Below are 21286 nucleotides of genomic sequence, written 5' to 3'. Positions count from 1 at the left end.
AAATAACCTGTTGAATAAATGCTAATAGTATTTAGATTTGTTTTCTCTCTTTTCATCTATTAAGTATGTGCTTGTAATATTAAACATTGTTGTTTGCAGGGAGACAAGGAGGCTGCTTTAGGTCTTCAGTTCTCCCCACTCTGTGACCGCAAGTCTACTTTGGTAGCTCAGTCCCAAATCGGTAATGGCAAGTTCTGTTTTCCTTTTTCTTCCCTGTGTATGAGCTTGCAGTATCATGCGGACCTTTCCTACACCCATTATGAACTTTAAATGTTAAAAATCCCATCATAGTGAAAGTATTTCTTTGTAGCTATTTGTTCACTGAACTGCCCTTAAAGCAGCAACGCACTCATCTCAAAAGAATATGAAGTTATTGAGACCATGTGTGATGCCAGGGAGGTTTTAGGCAGCAGAGGTGCTTACCAAAGTACTGGACATGAGCCTATCTAATACTGTTAGCATTTTACAGTTAAGTAGACCATGGCCTCAAGCAGGTTGTCTCTTGTTCAGAAACCTGAAAGTCTGTCTACGCTACAATCTAAAAGCCTGGTACCATTTTGTAGATACATCTCAACTAAGGCTCATTCATACCTCAGGTACCTGGACTGCATCTGAGAGACCTGGCATGGCATAGCCAAGCCTCCCTGGGCTGACAAGGACCACTGTATTCTATTTTCATCAATTCTAATTGCGTTTTGGTCAGCAATAGCCAAACTTCTTTCACATTTTCATAAATACATGTCTTAGCTATCTCTACTTCCATTTCCTTCAGCAATAATAATGAAATAAAAATTGGTAAAAATCAGTGGGGCTAGTTAGAAGGGCATACCCTAGATGCATATTATATGAAGCCATATGTATTAACAGCTGTACTTGTGTGAGCGAGTGCAGAGGCTCCTGCAGAGAATCTACAGGTGAAGGTGTCTTATCCTTGAATTGAAGCATGTCATCCTGTCTGATCTTGTCACTCAGAGCATCCTTTATTCTGTTTGAGTGGGATTTGAAGCATTATACCTACTGCAGAAAGGAAGCTGGATCCTAGGCTGAAGCACCACTGCTCACCTTTGTGCTTTATGAAGACTCCTGGAAATCCATTGCTAGTTCACATTTTATCTTTTTTTTTTACTTTTTTTTTTTCTCCTCTTAAGTGCTCAGCAGAGAATAATGCTTCATTCTCTCACTATGTCATTCCATACCTTGACAAGCACTTTAAAACGTAAAAGACATTGTTCAGAGCTGACATCTCAGAACTGTGGGATGAATGCTGTCTCCTAGGGATATTACTTGTTCTCTTCACTGATTTGACAGAACACTCCTACATACTGTGAGATAACACTTTACCTCCACAGAATAATAAACAGCATTTTGAAGTATTAACTCCTTGGCAAGAAGCTCTGTATGGTAAAGGAGCTGGTATGAGTTCTATCCTTTACTTCCCTTCTTTTTGATAATTAATATTCATTTCAAAATGGTAGGTGTGTTCTGCAGTACATAAAATTTACAAGATAAAGAAATGAAAAGCTATAATTATTGTTGAGTTATATCCACACGGGTTCACTAGCTGTTTTTTTGTTGTTGTTTTTCTGTTTAGTTTTGCATTTTTTCCTTGATTGAATGAATGATATCTAATATATTGAATCAGTACTGCAACAATAAAATCAGTTTGATATCAAGTATTTATTTTTAGCAATGAGAGCTGTGAAAATGTGAAATCTGACTTTTTCTTTTTTATTCCCCTTCAGGTTTCATTGATTTCATAGTAGAACCAACATTTTCTCTTCTTACGGACTCAATGGAGAAAATTGTTATGCCTCTTATAGAGGAAGCATCAAAATCTGAAAGTCCTGCATTTGGGACACCCGGGTATGAATACACTGCTTCTTTTTTGGACTGGCAAAATTAACATAGTGTCCTTCTCGGAATTATTGTAGTACTTTCATCAGTTGGACAAGCAATAGGAACAGCTATACAGTGTTGCCATCATGTGGTACTATCTTGTATTTGCAGTATGTTATTCTTCCATTGATTGTGGATGAACTTGCATGTAAAAAGGCAAAGCCACAGTAAAGAACAGAATGCGTACATAAAATATAAGTTCTTTTTCTACCACATACCTAAAAACAGCATTTTTTTCTTTATTATCTTTGTTATCTTTGTTCTCTTATCCTCAAGCCTTTTTCAGTAAAATTTTGACAGTTCTTTGATTTCTGACAGACAATTGGAAGTGGAGGTGCTGCAAACAGCTTCAGTTCTTTTCTGAGATTTTTTTGTTATATATTCATAGAATTGTAGAATGGTTTGACTTGGAAGGGACCTTAAGGACCGTCCAGCTCCAACCTTCATGCCATGGGCAGAAATACTTTGCAGTAGACCAGGTTGCTCAAAGCTCCATCTAACCTGACCTTGTATGTCTCCAAGGATGGAGGATTGTCTTGAGTCCTGTCTGAATGCAGGTTGTCTTTGGACAACTTGTTTCAGTGCCCCACCTCCTTCCTAGTAAAGAATTTCTTCCTCATATCTAACTTAAACCCTCTTTCTTTTAATATAGATCCAGTACCACTTTTCCTACCAGTACACTGCCTGATAAAGATGCTGTAGGTCGCTTTCCTTCTTCACTTTCCCATTCTAGTATTACTTTGTATATACACCTGAGCCAGAATTGACCCTGCTTATATTCCATTTGTGAAATTTAAATACACTATAAATGAGATGCTTGTTGTTTTTTTTGTTTGGTTGGTTTTTGTCTATCAAGCTTTTCATTTTTGCATCATGAAGAAAGGTGTCTACAAAACAGTCATGGGTCAATGTGATTACCCATGAAAAAGCAGAAATAAGGTGTTTTTTTATCATTAAAAAAAAAAGAAGAAGAAAAAAAAAGAAATGAAAATAGAAAAGAGAGTTACTACACCTGGACACGTATCTGCATATTCACATTTAAAGAATCTATTTGGCCTGTATCTTATGTTTCTTGTAGAATAGCTTCAGTAGCATTTGAGTAGTGACTAAAGCTAATATTTTCTTATTAATGTTAATATATTAACATTAATATTAATGTTAATATAGTAATTGTTCTTAGTATTTCACTTTCATATTGTTTCGAAGGGTTGCATTTTATTGCCACTCCATTCTGCTTTGACTACAAAGTCATGTAACATGGAGAGAATTTTCAGCTGGAATTAAATGCATTTATGTGCCATACCCTATCATGCCTTGCTTTTTTTAAAATGCCACAACAATTAACAATCATGTATCTTTCCTGTAAGTCCCCAGATACCATTTACTGATAAAAACATAACTAAGAAGCTACTCCAAAATAACTCCATAAACAGTCTTTCAGGATCCAACATTCAAGTAATGTATTTTCAGCTGTCACTTTGATTTTTTTCTCTACAAAGATTTCCTGGAAAAAGGTTGGCAAGAATAATTCTTAGGTTACAACTTCATGAGTTGTGGAAATATCCCGTATCTTAGACATTCTTTGGTGAAGACACTCATCTCTACATAGTAATTACATGCAAGTCCTAAATAATTTGGTTTAAATTAACTGTTTGTGTATTTTTGAATATGCTCTATTTTGTATATAATTTATGATTTTTTTTCTTTCTGCAGCCAGAATAATTTGGGAGCAGTAAGCAATGTTGATGCGCAAAGACGACACAATTTTAGAAGTACAGCAAGTGATGGAGCAGCTCACACAGAAAATTCCCTAGCAACTGTAGACCTAAGAAGCTTTAGGGACAACTTGATGCAGATAATCCAAGCAAACAAAGAAAGATGGAAGGAATTAGCAGTAGAAGGTATGATATAGTAAGAAGTTTTCATAGATTACTTTCTAAGAGCTCTCCTAATATTTTTTTTTAATTTCCCTCAACCTGTAAAACAGTTGTGTTCATGTATTTTATTTCATATCTGTATAGATGACCCTGTATATAAGGTGTAAGGAGATGTAAGTAGTCAGGGGATGAGGGAAACCATACAGCCTGTACAATAAGGCCCTGTGTTGCTCAGCTAATCCTTAGAAGGCTTAGAAATGTGCATTTTTGCACGTTTAATCACAACTGATAATGACATCCACCTTAAATGCCAAAATCAGTAGTTCAAAGTATTATGTACTACCATGTTTCTTAAAAAATGTGAAGATATACTTTCCATTAGAAATGCTGTTTGTTCCACACTGTACAGAACAAAATTCAGTATTGCAGGCTTCTTGGGATTATGATGTAGGCAATTATTTAAATGACCCAGTGAATGGAAAGATTTGGTCAATCACAGAGTGTATTATACCCAAACAAGGCTGAAAATGACTCTTAATTTCCAGCTGATAGTAAAGCCAAACCTATTTCATAGGTCTTTATTTATGAGCCATACCTGAAAATTGTCTGGGGTTGCAGTCATCCAAGTACAATGATTTGTGATAATTATTGGGTGAACACCTTGATCCATGTTCATTGAATGCCGTTTGGGAACATATTATCTTCACAGTCTGTATTGTTTCCAAGTAAGCACCTGGCATATTTCAGTACAGTGTTTCAGTGCTGGGACTTGTCTCACTATGTGTGATCTCACAGCGACTGCAGGGAATGGTAAACCAGTACTCAGCCTTGTCTTTCATACCGTTCATACTTTCATCCACAGCAGCTTCTTTTTCTCTTGAAGGCAATGCTAAGACCTCATGTAGTGATAGATTGCAAATGAATATTCTTGTTAAGAGAAAACTAAGAACAAGCTTCTTTTGTATCTGCTACTAACCAGCCATTTTTATTTTCTACATCAGCATTCTGTGCATTGTTACGGAGGTGTACAGTGCTATTAAAAAGATAATTCCTCCTTCATTTCCATTACTTTGTAGTTCTCTATAAATTACTGATAGATTCAGTCATGTAAGCCTGGACCGTTGACAGCCATTGAAAAGACAGAGCTTCTCACAGCAAGAGGTCTAAGAATTCTCTGGTGTAAGCGATTGTTTCTCAATACAGTCAGTATTGTTATGAGGCCCAGCAAGATCCAAATCCAAGAAGTCAGACATGTTTTCTCTATGAGAAACAGAGCTGTTAACATTCAAGATCCTCTTCTTTTCCTCCATCAACTGAGGAAATATGTTTAGGTATTTCCTGACCAGAATTATGGAATTACAGTAGAGTGTTCATTAAAAAAACTGATAGTTAGTGAAATAACTTGTAGAGGCTAGAAAAGCATGAAGATCTTCAGGGTTCTTGCTTAGGTTCTAGATTAGATATCCCTAGAATAGCAAAAATACTTTTGAGTACAGACTTCTATTTTGTTAGTACTGTAGCAGAAATGCTACATCAGGGTCTGAACCAGTGATTGAGCACCTGGGGGAAGGGCAGGGCCAGCAGGAGAGCTCAGGTGTATGCAGTGACCCTGTGTGGCTAGAAGGGGTGTAGGCAGGATCTACCCCTTCCCAGACCTCATTTAAGGGTTGGTGGTGGAGGCAAGGGTATCTCACTGGAGAGCCTTGCATACCTGAGTCCTTCTAAAGGTAAGCAGCTTCTTTCCCTTATTTCTGTGCCCACGACTGTTGCGTTTGAGCAAATCCCCTCTTGCTGCAGCCTGGGACCTTGCTGCTTTGCTGTCATTGCTGTGCTTTTCATTGCGTTACAGTACATAGGCAATATGCTTTTTAAAAATAAAGGCTATGGGAGGATTTTGGAGGTTTGTGGAAGCTACTTTCCATTTATGTTTTTGCAAACTAATATTACTTTTACTCCATGGGGCATGTATGGGCACAAAGGGTTGCTGGAAAAGAATAAAAGATTTTTCAGTAAGAGAATTTAACCCTCTATGGAGCAGTACCTGACGTAGCATATGTGTTCTTTGTAACGTAATTGGGGAAGGAACCTTCCCCACTTGGTTAGGATTGACAGTATACCTGCTCTGAGGCTGTACTCTATTAAGGCTTCTTAATCAGAGTGTGCAGAATTAACATGTAGTAATCAGTGAAATTATTTTGAACAATTTCTACTTGAAATTTCTGTCAGCTTGCACTTAAGTTTAACTAAGTTTCTAAGTGAATTATGTGAGATCTTGAACTTGGGGCTATTTGTCCTATTTTGTCTGGATCTTCTGCCGCTTTCTCTGACTTTGTTGTTTGCTGAGAAGTTCTTAGGCTACTCTGGGCGTATGTATGAATCTGTATTTTACTCTTATGTCAGTAGGAGCTCCTACTGTCAGAATGAATACCAGTACGTCACTGCCAGGTGAAAGGAATGTTGTTGTTGCTACAGTTATTCCTAAATAGATAACTTATTACAAAATACAATGTGCTGAGGTTGCTGAGAGGATGATGTTCCTGAGGACAGCGTGCCTGGTAGGCAGGCTGGCTGGCTAACATATACGTCCAAACACTTTGAGTGGCCTGTGACTAATAGGACTCACTCTTTTACAAGAACAATCTGCGTTCTTATCTGTAGGTTTGCAGTTACTAGGTGCTGTTACCAAACCACTAGGTCAGCTCACAGGCTCAGGAGAAGAGTTGTTTATACAGTGTATGGTGGTACAGATGCATAAGAACAAATGAAAGCTAGCAACAATCCTTATGATTTCCTGAGCAGGAATTGCATTTCCTTCAGCTTCTCACCTTAGCAGGATAAGGCTGTAGGTGCAGCTCTGGCCTGGAGGCAGTACTGTGGATGCTGAGGCCTGAGGTCAATAATCTGACTCCAGTGCCTAAAGAAGCAGACCAGAATGCACTGATGTGGTGTTTGATGGGAGACCCAGCAGGTCCAGCTGCTCCTGCTGCCCCTCCCTGAAAAGATCCTGGTGAGACTGTTTACTCGGAGCAAGCAGCTTGGTGCAAGGAGTAAAGTGCTTTGTTTTGAGAGGGCCTGTGTTAGCAAAGAAACCATTTATCTACCTAGGCAGCTGCTTGTGAGCTTCCTTAACAGAAGGTTTTCAAAATGAGATGGCTCCATTTTGCTTAAAGTAAGAAAAAACAAACAAAAAAAACACCAACCTTGTTTTGTATAACTGATGCAGAGGAGCTCAGTGCTCTATAGCCTAAGGGTCCTCAACCTTTCACCACTGGAGAATTAGAGGAATGTGTCTCAGGCTTTTCAGGGAATTTTGTTAACAGGGAATTACCATAATGATCAAACATCTGGGATTCTAATTTGAAAGCCTTGATGTTTAATTAATATTCCAAACCCCTAATCATGAGATAATCTGTCTTTGTTCAACACAGCACAATGATAAAGAGACCATTGCATCCCCTGATTTTTTTTTATTTTTTTTATTTTTTATTTTTTTTTTCCCAAACACATAATGGTGTTAACTGCTGCTATTTGAAAGTGTGATAGTTGCAGCAAATTAACAGTAAAGATGAGTGTGAGAGGCTGTTTCATCAGAGATGCTTGCTAAGTCAACTTTGAGTCTGAGAGTTATCGACCTATGAGAAGCCAGTAAGAGAGAACTTGTTTGGAAACATTTAACTGTTATGCAGTTCTACTAGGAGCATAACAAATTATCTTGACTTTACAGTTGAGCAAAAAGAGAGGCAGCTTAAGGCACTCACCCAGATCGTGTAATAGAAGAAGAGAATGCAGTATACAGACCAAGGGTCCAGATGCAAGTTGGATGGGCATGCAGATGTTCCACTGCAGCATAATGCAACCAGCACTGTTATTCGTTGTTCCCAGTGCTTCGTTTTGAAGGAAAAAGATAACAGCTCGCATCTTTGCAGTGGTCAACTGCAAAGGTCAGTTTGTTAGCTTTATTATTATTATTTTGCATTTTTTTCCCCTGAGCTGCAACTTTAAATAACAGATGCCTCTTCTGAAAGACCTCTGGATCATACCTGCAGGCTTCCCTCAGGCACTTTTAATCCTGCATCCTTCCAGCCACAATAACCACAAGGTTTAGCTCCATTTTGTCTGAAGGATCATCTCTGTAGACTCCCTAATAAGAAGAGAGTAACAGCTGCTGCAATGCAAAAATCTGATAGCATGTTAATGTGATTTAGCAGCCGCTAGGGTGGTGGGAGGATGTGTGTGACAGTCGTGGAAATCAACTGACAGTTTGGTGCATGAAATCTACTCTAATAGACTGTTTTAATCTGTTGAACAAAATAAATTCAGAGGTCTAATGGAGACCCAGCTAAAACCAGAGACAGTGATTTTTTTTTTTTTTTTTTTTTTTTTTTTTTAAATTGCAGTACTAAAATGCTTCAGTCAAAAGCAGTCTCTGAGCAAACTTAGTGTTAAGAATAGAGGGAAAAGAGGTTTTTCTGAAGTCTGAGTAAGTGCAGTGAATGGATTGAGCCAGGAGGGTCAGGAAATGTTGGTGATGTCTCATAAATCAGACTTGAGGAATGGTAACTGAACCCAAAGCAGAACCTTCTCCTCTATCACGCTGAAGGTGGAGTGTCCCTCTTGTCCCCCAAGCCCCAGAGATGTGGCATTAAAATCCCTATACTTTCAGCTAGACAGCAAAAGAGAAGTTAAAAGGTGGAGGTTTACTTTTAACCAAGACCTTAAGTAAAAAGTTTTGATGGCTATGAATCCTTTTGTTATGTTCTCTGCATGGCACAATGCTGTGACATCTGGCACCACCAGGTTACATGGCTTGCAGTAGTCTTTCATACTCCTATAGCTGTGATGAAATCTGCATATGAGAAAGTGGAAGTTGAAGGAGTTGGTGTCTAAATAAGTCTGTCTACTTCTCTCTTCCTCCTCTCTTTAAAATGGCAGATGTGAGAATGCATCATCTGGAAAGATGGCATTCCTTCTCATGTTATCCAGGATCCATTCCATTGTTTCTGCTTTGTGGAATTAGTTTTTTCCATTAAAAAGCAGACAATCCACAAAATCAAACAGTATGTGGTAATATGCAAAGGGAGTCTATAACACCAAGTGACACTGTTGTGATTTAACCTGGCAGGTGGCTCAGTACCACACAGTTGTTTGTTTATTCCCCTGCTTCCCAGGGGGATGGAGAGAGAATCGGGAAAAAGAAGCAGAACTCATGGGTTGAGGAAAAAACTATTTACTAAGACAGGGAAAAGGACAATAGTTATGACTATATGTGTGTGTGTCTGTGCGTGTCTGTGTGTGTGTGTGTGTGTGTGTATATATATATATATATATGTATACATATATATATATATAAAGTGATGCAGAAGTAATTGCTTACCTCCTTCAGAACTCCTTCCACACAGTGGCACATGGTATGGAATATCCCTCTGGACAGTTTGTGTCAGCTGTCCTAATTCTGTTCCCTCCCAGCTCCTTGGGCCCTTCTTTGAGAACTGGTTCTGTATAGCAGCGCTTAGCAGCAGCTATAAACATCAGTGTGTTATCAACACTGCTCTTCCCCTAGAACTGTAAAACAATCCAAGGAGGGCCTGTGATTTAAAAAACCCACTTCTACACATGCTTATTAAGCCAAAAATAGAAAGTGACTTAATGAAAGAAGAGTAGTATTTGGTGGAAAGGGTAGAGAAGTGCTTGTTGTGTTAACCACTGAAGATGAAACAAAAACAACTACAAAACTCTCAAAATGTAGGACTACTGAGTAGTGGAATGTTTCAGCTATTCTAGAAGCTGGCTGTTAGATCACAGCTCCTGACAGATTTCCAAACAAAGCATGGAAATTACTTTGCCAGCCTAAACACACAAAATGAAACACACCACTTGTGTGGTGCTTACTTATCAAATGACCTTGTTTCTTCTCATGAAGGACAGTGGTTTATGGCAGGAGTTCAGGAGTTGGAACAGAAGTACCAAAAAGAAGGGCGTGACTGACTGCTAACACATCTTTTAGGAGAGGCAATGTTTTACAGACGAACACTAAGAAATTTTGATGATTGCACTTGGATTCTTGTAAAGAAAACCAAACTATTGAGAATGTGTAAATAAGGCTGGCTCCAGGCACTTTTCCAGGATTAAAACAGAGAGAGCAAGAAGTGTAACAACGTTAATGCCTGCTCTGAGTTCACTGCCTGCCCTTTATCTGAATGAGAGCAAATAATACTTGCTGGCCACAGTGTTGACTTAAATGAATACAATGCTTACAACAAGTTATAAGCAGATGTGTTCTAACCAGCTTTGGACAGATCTGTTATCTAACTTCGTTAAACTTGCAAATGCTAGGTTATCTCATTCATTTATCACACCCCATTTCCATTCCTGGTTGGCCATAGCAAGGTGTGCCCATGGAGGAGCAGAAAGTTGCTCTTCCTAGAAGTGCAGTGTGGGGTGAAGTCCCCTGCCCAAATTGGTCAGATGGAGCCAGAGGCTCGGCTCTGCTCCTGTCCAGCCTTCCTGCCAGTCTGCTTTTCTCACACCAGTGGCATCAACTCAGCAGTGCCTCACATGAATCTTAGTAATTCTCTCATTGTCTGAGCCTCTTCTATAATTTGCCTGAATACTTATGTTCCAATTCTCGTAGCGTGAGCTAAGTTAATACTACAGTTCTAACAACAAATCAGTAACGTTGTTACATAAATCAGTATCCTAGAGACAGGTCAAGGTACAGTCAAAGGCACTTGAAAGAAACCTTTAGGAAAAACCTACTGAAGTTTTTTGCTTATGCTGAGCACAGAAAACAAACATCTCCAAGAAAGCCTAAATAAATTGATATATAAACAATTTTAACATATTTTTATATAAGTATTATGTTAACTTACATTTTTCAGATTTTCCTTTTCTGTATGTGTATGTAATTATATTTTAGCTTTCTTTTCCTCAACTTGCTGATGCAACTGAATATCCAAAATTGTATTATGAAATTTCCTTGGGTTTCTTATAAAGGAAAGATTATTGTAGCTCTGCCATATGGGAGCAAATATAGCTTGTAAATGAGTTTCTTGGGACAAAAGCCTTAGGTATGTAGAATAGAATTGCTCAGGTTGGAAAAGACCTTAAAGATCATAAAGTCCAACCATGACCTAACCATACTACCCTAACTAACAACCTTCTGCTAAATCATGTCCCTGAGCACCACATCCAAACACTTTTTAAACACATCCAGGGATGCTGATTCTACCACCTCCCTGGGGAGCCTATTCAAATACTTAGCAATCCTGTCACCAGTGAGAGGAGACCAATCCCGCTCTCACTGTAAGCACCCTTCAGATATTGGAAGAGAGCAATAAGGTCTCCCCGCAGCCTCCTTTTCCCCGGACTAAACAGCCCCAGTAGGTTATACCTCAAATGACAGATGCTGTAATGAACATATCTGGCTTAAACATCAGATTTGCTTTAAGCTATGTATTCCTATTTCTCAATGGCTTTATCCCAAACACTTCTTTAAGTATTGTTCAGTCTGCAATGCTTGCATATTTTAAATTGGAGGAATTTGTATTTTTTATAATAGTATGCAGATTCTGAAATCTGAATTTATGAAATGGATTCTAATAACAAGAGTAATAGTACTACCACAAAACTTCAAGAAATTGTAAATTTGAGATTTTCTTATAAGATGCCAGGAAGTATAATATAGATTATTTTTAATCAGACTGTTTACCCTATGTGACTTTTCCATTCTCTGTTTTCTTCATCTTCTTGGTTTGTCTTTGTATGACCTCCCTGTACTGCTCTACTTTCTGTCTCCTTTCACTCTGGCCATTTCATTTGTACTTTTCATTGCAGAGTCTCTGCAATGGAGCATGCAGTACAGTTTTCTGTGAACTTTTTTTTGGTCCTGTTGCTGCTGACCTCTGAAGCACAATTTTTTGTCATATTTTTTCCTTTCCCATTCTGTATGTTCTGCTAGCCAAGGAGGCAGCAGAAATGGATTGCATGCATATAGACCTCTGAAATGTGTTTCGGCTTAAGCTATTAGTTGCTGTGCTGGGTTTTTCCAGCCTGAGGGACAAACGCCCATCAGGGCTTCCCTTCAGAGCCGATGCCTCCCTCTTCCTGGAATGGTGCTTCTCTCCATGTCCCCTCTCCATTACAGAACTGGTGAGCTCTGCTTCTTCCAGTCACATTACGGCAAGCTGGTGCTTCAGCATGAGGCTCTCCTATTCCTACCCTTTAGCATACAGTGTATTTGTTGCTGCTGCTCATATTACCTCCAGATAAAGAAGTACATGTTAGAGGTCAGACCAGACAGTAGACTGCTATGGTTCAGTTGCAATAGCATAATCAGGATCTGACCTATATTTAACTCATCAGTGCACCTGTCCTTGTGTAGAAAGTTTATGCTCACAGTGTTCCCATGTGCAACTCAGTCGCTACTCTGAAATCAAACAACTGTGGCATATCCTTCATATCTAATTCGCATGTTTTGTTCCCTCTTTATAGAAGAACTTGTGAAAAATGTTGATGAACAGAAAAAAGACCAGAGCAGAAATTCCACAGATGCACAGTTACAGGAAGAGACAAGAAGCAGACAAAATGAGAGTAGTCAGGGAAGTGATGGTACAGCCTGTCCTCCCAGACCCATCGTCCTACAAGTAGTCACTTCCAACACTGCTCTGAGTGATGAATCCAACTCAGAAAAATGCACTAACTCTGATCCGAACCAGAAAGATCTCACCGATGCCCAGCAAGAAACACAGAATACAGACCCACTGAATGGTAATACTTCATGACAAAGCACCAGTCAATCTAATGAAGCTGTCCAGGGTGAAGCTGCAGCAGTGTCTGGTATCTCCCTGTCTAACTTCGACAGTGGTAAAATATTAAAACAAAGTGTTGTAAGAGAGTTTCTTCAGGAGTGTGTAGAAGCAAAAGTGTCCTAAACCCATTAATTAAAGACATTTGATATAAGCAAATATCATCTTCATATATTAGTTTTTTGGAATCTAGTAGAAAGTGCTTTACATAAAATACCAAAACTTTTAGTTGAAAAGAAGAATGATTTTAAAGAAACTTAAAGATGTGTTTGCAGTTAAATAGCACTTTGTTACTGAAGAATCAGGTAAACTTCCAAAATTAACAAAAAAAGTTAAAAGTATTTAACTTTTGCTCTTATTATAGGTAATTCCTGTTGTGCAATTAAAATGCAAACCCTTAACTGAGGCACTTCATATGACTGTGGTGTTGTAAACCATTTCTGTATAATGTGAATTTGGAATTAACACTGATCAATTTACATAGATGTGATTTGCTAGCAGTAGTAGGCATGGGACTGCATCATCCTCTCAAGAAAGATCAGTCTCCTGATTGTAATCTGCTGGACAGGCAGAAAACCAAAACGTTTGTATGATGTCGGAATTTTTTTTTTTTTTTTTTTTTGAGAATGCATGTATTTTTACCACAAGGTGGTTATGATTTGGTATATGTTTATTATATGACATTCTCAGTTCAAGATGCCCAAGCAATATGAACAGGTTTTATAGAAGTAAGATAAATCAGTGTGCATTTTTATAGTATCTTCATATGGTCTGAATAGTTTATTGTTAGAGTATGTTTGAGATATTAGGGTAATAGGAATAATCAAGGTATAATGGTATTGTTTCCTTCTCTTCCAATTATAACACTAAGCTCATTAATGCTGAGCTAACAGTGAGCCATGCAGTACTGTGCCAGAAGTATGGCAACATGTGAGCAGCGATGTTAAATGCTTATAAGACTTAGACTAGACACAAGTATATGACTTGGCATATTTCTGAGCACTTCCTTTTATGGAGAACTCCCACTTATTCATTCTGGAGTCCAACATTCACCATTTGCATTTCAGTGCTCCCATGCTTTTGTTGACATATTTTTTTTTTCCCCATCAGCAATAACAGATGGTTAATTTAGGGTTCTAAATCAAAACATTTACACAAAAATTAATTCCACAGCATTTGAAGTTGTGTAGTGTAGCAATTGGACAGATCAATACAATGGGAAAGGCATTACAACAAAGGTGTGGTGATGGAAAGACCAACCAAACTGAAAGGTGCTGTAAGGGAAAGGAAGAAGATTGCTCACCCGTATCAGAAGATTCCAAGTTCACAGGGGAAAGCTTCACCAAGGAGGGATTCACACAGCTGAATTGCCTTCACCTGTGCAACTCAGAGCTGACCAGGTCCTTTCCCTAGGTGATCAATCAATGATTCAGGCTGTGACTCAGCAGTTCCCATACATCTTAGCAGTTGACATTTTTGTCTTTGATATGTATTTTTTTGTACCTTTTTTTTTTTTTCTATTAATGCTCATTTTGAAATTTATGTGCTCTAGAAAAGTTTCCCATCTACTGAGTGTAGAGTACAATAGGAAAAAACTGTGTCTGTTGTCTTTCAAGCTGCAAAGAAGACATTTGTGCTGTAGCTGTCATTTTTATGGAAACAAATAGTTTTGGTAATGTCCTGAATGAAAAACCAGAGCTTTTACAGGTATATCACTCGCCCTTTGTATCACTAAAGAGGCAACAGTATCTAAGCTGTGGGATGATAGCAAGTTGTGGAAGAAGGAGTGATAAATCTGGAGACAAAATGCCTCAAGTTATCAATTGCACAATAGGAGAACTGGTGTATTATTTTTCAAGGCAGCTTCAGCCGTTGAGCTGTGTGCTGGCACTTAGTGGGATCCCCCAGCTTACCCCTGAGCCATAGCAGATTTTGTAGCTGATAGCCACAAAAAGTTTTGGTATAATAATGTACACTTCTCTACAGAAACTTAACATCTGTACCAGAAAAATGTAATCATCTGCATAAGATCTTTGGAAACAAAAGAATTTTGTTTCTAAAAAGGAAGGATTTTTCTTCAGACTGCCCTGTTCTATAAGCCATGCCTTTTCCTCCTGGAGAGAGTGAGAAGTAGGGGCTGCTGCTCATGCTGTTGACAGAACGCATTCCCAGCTATGGCGAGTTCTTAGACATAGTTTCTAAACTATGTTTCAGCTGTAGTTTGTTAATGAATGCAGTCATTGTAGGGAGTGATACTGTTGTTTAGAGAATATCTGTGTTCCCAGTTCTTCACATCTTGCACTTTTTAAAATTCTTTCTAATGGACTTGTGCATCCTTGGTCAACCAACTTAAGCCTAAATTATATTTTTTACTTTCATGAACCTTTTGTGGACTCTGTCGTTAGTAACTCCTAGTTCCACCAGCCAGAAAATGGCAAAATGAGGCTGGATTTCTCCTTTTGCTGAAGAGCTGTTTTCTTATTTACACTGTTGCAGATATTTAATTGAGTACTACAATGCATAGAAAAAGGGCATTGATTTGGTTTTGGTTTTAAAAGGCATCTGATATTTGTAGGTCTTTTGTTGTCATTTTTTTAATAGATATTTCTGTGACATGTCTGTCCTCTGCAGTATGTTGAATTTGCTCTTAGCCATCTCCTTCTTTGTGTTCGTATTCCAGTAGAGAGAAATCACAGGGAAGTGGAGATCTTGATGTTTTGACTGGTTTCTGTTCCTTATTAATGTTTGAGCTGACCACTCACTGAATGTGTTCTCTTAGGTATTCTGTGCAGAGGGTGTAATGTTTGATATCAGATTTACTTATCTGAAGATATTTGATGTTACATTGCCCTTGTCCATCTCCACTGAGCTTTCTACCGCTGCAGGGTTTTATTGGTCTGCCACCATGCCATTTATGTTCTGTTTTTATTACATTGAATTGTTTGATTTATACTTTAATAACATTTCCTTCTTGCATTTTCTCAATTTTCTCCAACTTTAAATGTCGTAGGAAACTATTTTGAATACTTTCTGGTCTTTTGAAATGACTTTACAGAAAGACTGTCATCATATTCTTCAGACCCTCTTTTCTAAGGACAGAAGGGCAGCCATTTTGCTATTTCACTGACATATATACATGTGGGCTCTTGTTGTACCTGCAGTTAAACCAACGTACTGCTAGAGGCTGGGGCAGCAGACTTACTACAAAGCACAGGTCCTGGCTCTCTGAGACAAAATGAATTAAAACTGAGGTTCAGCAGCAGCTTTAAGTACCTCTGCATCAATAGTGCCACCATGTTGCAGCAAAAGAAAAGAGAGACAAAGCAGGAGCTCAGTATTGAAATAGCTGGCAATATCCAGTACCAAAGGGAATTGTCAGGTTACAATGTTTCATATTTCTTTTATGTTAGTGAAATGTAATTCTTGTAAGTGGAAGGACTTTCCTTGAACTGTCATGCTTATTTAGACAACAACAATAACACTGATGGTTTTGTTTTTTGCATGGTTTTTCTTGCTGCAGTGTGTGCGGAGGTTGGTGTCTAATACTGCAGTTGTTGAATTCTACTGGATTGGAGAATCAGCCATTCATGAGTAGCATCAAGAGTACAGTACTTCTCACTTAGCATGTATTTTTCAAAAATCAATGGCATATAAAAATCCCTTATGAGGTGCAAACAATGAACCTCAGAGAGACCTTTGTATATGCTGAATGTGTATCAGAACTCAAATTGCTGCTGGTTTTCCTGGGTGGAATTTACTTCTCGTTATGTGAGAAACGGAGGAATTAAAGGGAAAAAGACACCACATATCTGTATTCAATCTAGATTCAGCCTTGCCCAGAAACCGTGATTAATCTTAAATGTTATTTTTCATCTCTCATCTGTTGTTCCTCCACATGGTGCAATGAGTGCTTTTCTATTTAGCAACCTAAAACTTATGGGTTGGCTCTGGCATTTCTTACTGTCAACATATGAACGTCAGATAGGAGCAAATAACTTTTGTGCCTTTCCTCACCTTCGCAAACAAGTTGTGGTCAAGATGACCAGAAGGGAGAGCTGCACATGATGCAGCACTGTTTAGCCCAGCAGGATCTTTCCCTGCACAGCACTGCATCTCTGCTTCTCACTTCTACACCTGTGTTGATGACCAGCAGACTCAGTCAGGCCACTTTGTAAAAATAAAAGCAGGTATTTTCAACAGCTTCACTTGCAAGCTGTAAAAGGCAGTATGCACATCTTTTAAGTTTTCTTTATACATTTATCTGGACAGTATGAACATGCCTTGGGGGGAAAAAAAAAAAAAGAGAAAAGGTGCTGCTTTCCACTCAGTTATTTACCACCACATCATACCAGGATCTGTTTCCCTGTGTCCCAGTCAGAGCAAAGAGAGAACTGCTGGGGGAACTCAGGCCAGGACTGAGTGCCTCTTCTTCCACGGCACTGCTCTTCTTCCTCAGTCTCACTATCATTTAATTGCATGTGACAAGATTAAGTGAACTGTTATAAGATGATTTTATTTAAGTGGTGGTTTTCCTTTTCTCCTGGGTGATTTATTAATTGGAGCATTAATTTTAAAAACTGCTTATGTTTAATTAAACAACTTTGTGTTTCAATGATTTATAATGGCTAGCTGGCACGCTTTTAACTTTTCGCTCATGATGATAGCCACATTAATCCTTAGTATCAGAATGTAAAAGGGGACAATAAATCTGCAGTAAGGCAGGATATGGGTAAATTCGTCCCTGGTGACAGTAGAGGACTGTCAGGCACAGTGTGTTGCAGTGAGCGTGCAGAGCCTTCAGCAGAAACCTGTGGTAAAGCTGCACAAGCTCACAGCAACAACACACCAGTTCAATTAATGGCAACGTGGACAGCATCAAGTAGTACCTGTGCCATGGCAATACCAGTGGCCCTGGGTGCCAATCCCATTGGTGCTCAGCAGCTGTGGGTGGAGGTTGTGTGCTTCGTTAGCATTAATTGTGCACCCTGCACATGGGTGGCAGTGGAAACCCAAAGGAGGCACTGGGATGAGGATAGAGGGAAGGAGATGTTGAAGGAGCAGGTGATGTGCTAATAAAAAGGATAGGGGTAGAAGCCCTCAGCAACTATTGGGAAGTTGCTACAAAGTGTATGCACTTCTGTGAGGAAAGTGAAATGTGGCTCAGGATTCAGTGTTAGTTTTTACGAAGATTAAACGCACTGTGCTGTGTTAGAGTGGGCAGTACCCCAGCAATGAAATCATTCACAAAATCCAGTAATGAAATTGTTTGTTTACTGTAATACTGTGGTAAATTCAGGGCTATTCATTTTTTTTTTCTTTCCTTGTGTTCATTGTCATGCACTCTTTTTTTTTTTTTTTTCCTTTCTAAACTCTGAGCCTCTTCTTCAGCTTCAGCTCAATGAAAGACAGTCTTTCAGTGAGTTGAAGCTTCCCTTTCAAATCACAAATCACCTGCTTTCATTTCTAGTTGCTTATATAGTTTGTTTTTGTCTTTCAAAAATTTTCCCCATATGCATTTTTGTTTCTAAACTTTTCCCCTTCTCTCAACTCGCTTTCTCTGCTTTTGATACTTATGTGGCTTTCCTTTTTCACATTTTTTAAGTCAGTATTAGTGGGATCACTCCATCCATTAGTTAAAGCTAAGCATTTACCATATAGTTGGTATATAACTCTGAAATTTGGTGCACTCCCCCCCATGTCTACTATCCTTAATCAGTTTACAATTTTTCCAGCAGTGCTTATTCAAGGAACAGCTTAAACAGGAGCTCTGTCAAACGATTGGAAGTTTGACATTTATACTGTGTCACCTACTTTGAAATCTACTTGTGTTGCTAGGTGTCACATTCCCTATCTGATTGAATTAATTGAATCTTCAAAACTTGACATTGGCATCTTCCACTCTCTGAGAGCAATTTATGCCTATTTTGGTTGCCTACATCGAAGAGGATTTAAACAACACAGCTCTGCTGAGGATGATTAGTTATTTTTTTTCAATAAATTAGAAGTTTTTAAAAAACCCACTTCATTAACACTCTCACGGTGTAGTCTATTGCTTTCACTCTATCTTTTGCACTTTAGATAAACCACAGCAATTAGTCAATTAAATCCAATACTTTCTATGCTGAGAAAACAGTTAAAGAAAACTGTGAATGAACCCTCACTGCAACCTTAGCAAAAGAAAGGGGAAAGACATTACTGCCTGTCTAGAGCTCTGCAGATGCTATAAATTTCTTTTGCTTCCTCACTCAAGTTCTTAATAACACTTTTTCTTTCTTCCAGGTGAGCCTACACACTGTAAGCAAACAGAAGATATAGTAAAAGCCACGGAACAGAATCAAGCACTGGTACACAACTAGATTTACTGTTTCTTAAAAGCTTCTGACGTTTCTGGCAGGACAGGTACTTCTGTCATTTCTTTCTTATAATGGTGATAGTTTTGTACCATAAAGACTGGCTCATTGCTATTATTATTCTCTTTGTTCTATCCTAGTTGTGGGTTTATTACAAAACATTGTGCCTGGAGCATGTTGCAACCCACTTTTTATGTCCCTTTTGAAGTCAATTCACCATAACGGAAGGGAAAAACAATACTGTGTATCTGAATTCTTAATGTGAGACAAAATAACCATTCAATAAAGCATCCTCAAGTCAAGTATACTGAATACTAGAAATATGTGGTAATAGTATAACAATATTGTTTATGAATTTTTACTTGAACTCTGTTGCAGAAGAAAAGAACACTGTTCCTACCTCCATGCTCTCAGAGGCTGTTGTCTGTCAACTTACTCTCAGATCATCTTGTTTCAGTGGAGACTGGGCAGAAGGATCAAAAGTGTAAAACATCAAACCCTGAGCTGGGAACTCAACGCACCGAACAACTCTCAAGACTTTGTCATATTTGTTGTTGCTTTTCCCTTTTCTATTCTGCTTTCTACAACTGGCCAAATAATTTTTCCAGCCAAAGTTGGACCTTGCTTTGTTGCATCACTGACACCAGCTGTTTCCAAGAGACATGTGAAAACATGTTAAAGATCATCTGCACTGGATTGCTGTTCCATGTCACTGCCACTGGCATCTAATGGAAATGGAAAGCTGAAACAAAATACTGTTACAGACACTTGTTCATGCAACCATGCTGCATGCAACATGAAAGTTCTACTTGTTAGCTTCCTTAAAATATCTGGAAATGTAAGTATGTGGACTGGGCAGGAAGTCATAGAGTTGTACTATCTATCCTGCATGAATAATGACTCTTTCCCATGTCTGCCACAGGGAGGGAGATGGTGTTTAACAAATCAGTATTGGAAATATCACCCAGTATTATGATTCAAACATACTCAGCTCTACAGTGTTTGTCATATGTCAGCACTGGTGTCAGCCCTACTACGAAGCTGGTGCTTATGATTTCACAGGCGGATGAGGCTGCTACACAAATACACAAAAATTGCTGCCCTCCAGCAACGCATAGTGTTGCCTCTCAGACAGAACTGGAAGGTAATATTGAGGCCTTATATAATGAGTTTGCTCAAATGAAAAGGTGATAGCATGGATCCGACAAAGTCCTCCCTTTGCTTTGTTCAAACACCAGAGCATCTTTTTCTGAGAGGCAGCACAAGTGGAGCACACAGGCACTTACCTCTGCCGGATATCTTGGAATGAGCCCTGCAGCCCAGCTGTGCCCAGAAGAGGCTCCACGTTCATCTCTGCTCCTGCTGAGCCTCATGGGACCTCGCGCAGCCTGCACCCAACCTCACTTCCCTCTGTTGCGGCCAACAAGGAACGTTCCTCTTTCCCTTCACCTTTTACTCTCCTGGTTAACTTGGGTCACTGCGTTCCATTTTTTTGGATCCTGTATTACCTCAATATGACCAAGACTGCAGTCCGCCATGGGCCACACAGAGGCACGCTTGTGGGACAGCATTCCTCCCTGCTTTGCAGAGCCCTGGGTGCTCATCCACTGCTTCAGGAACCTAATTAGAGCTCCCATGTACCACAGGCTCAGCCTCCAGAGAATGCGTTTTGTCCTGGCTGAAGAAGGAACAGTAAACCAGCCACCCCACACGTAGGGGCACGTGCTTCTCTCTTCCTTTGACTGTCTCCTTTCTGACAGCAGATCATTGCAATTGAGCTGGGAACAATATGAGCTCTGAGCCCTGGAATAAGGGCATGCCAAAAGGTGGAATTTCTGTCGTTGAATATGTAAGCCATATACACACTATGCACAGTTAGAGTGTGTAGTTTTAACTTAAGAAATGTTTGTGCATATAGGTTGTAAAAAGTGCATTTAAATTGTCTTGTGTATCTGGTCCAGGGCTTGTATTTGGCATGGACAAAGTTCTGTACAGTGCAGCTGAAGAATGAAATGTTAACAAATGAAATTGTATCATATATGTTATAATGCAATTGATATTTTTTGCTAAGAGTTAAGAATTTATATATTATGGCAGTGTTCGAGCAAATCCTTAGTAGCCTGGATCACTCCGTGCACCTCTGAATCCATTATGGGGAATGTTGGACACATTTTTTTCTTTATAATGAAATATTTCTTATTGTTGTTGCACCAAAAAAGAGACATCATTTATATCACTTTTTTTTTTTTTCCTCATTGCAAATTGCCATATGCTGTGACAGTAGAAAACTTTCCTGTTTAAGATCTGATATCTTTGGTCTTATCTCTTTTCTTTCCAAACAAGGGATCTTATTTCAGAT

At 38.9% G+C, this 21286-nt stretch overlaps 1 protein-coding gene across 1 annotated transcript in view; it reads left to right on the top strand.

Annotated features, from left to right (window-relative positions):
• PDE1A (phosphodiesterase 1A) overlaps positions 1-18933 on the top strand; it is a gene marked incomplete at both ends in the record, with an annotated part of 150991 nt that extends 132058 nt beyond the window's left edge. Inside the window, 5 exons of the mRNA XM_079539130.1 lie at positions 100-181; positions 1743-1863; positions 3610-3797; positions 12264-12539; positions 18857-18933. Coding sequence (XP_079395256.1) covers positions 100-181; positions 1743-1863; positions 3610-3797; positions 12264-12539; positions 18857-18933 — 744 coding nt within the window. The remainder of the gene's footprint in view (positions 1-99; positions 182-1742; positions 1864-3609; positions 3798-12263; positions 12540-18856) is intronic.
• Positions 18934-21286: the final 2353 nt, after the last annotated feature.

The sequence above is a fragment of the Tetrao urogallus genome, assembly GCF_951394365.1.
Source record: "Tetrao urogallus genome assembly, chromosome: 8".
Classification (NCBI taxonomy): Eukaryota; Metazoa; Chordata; class Aves; order Galliformes; family Phasianidae; genus Tetrao; species Tetrao urogallus.
The sequence above is the reverse complement of the archived record's forward strand: the minus strand, read 5'-3'. Positions and strand labels throughout refer to the sequence as shown.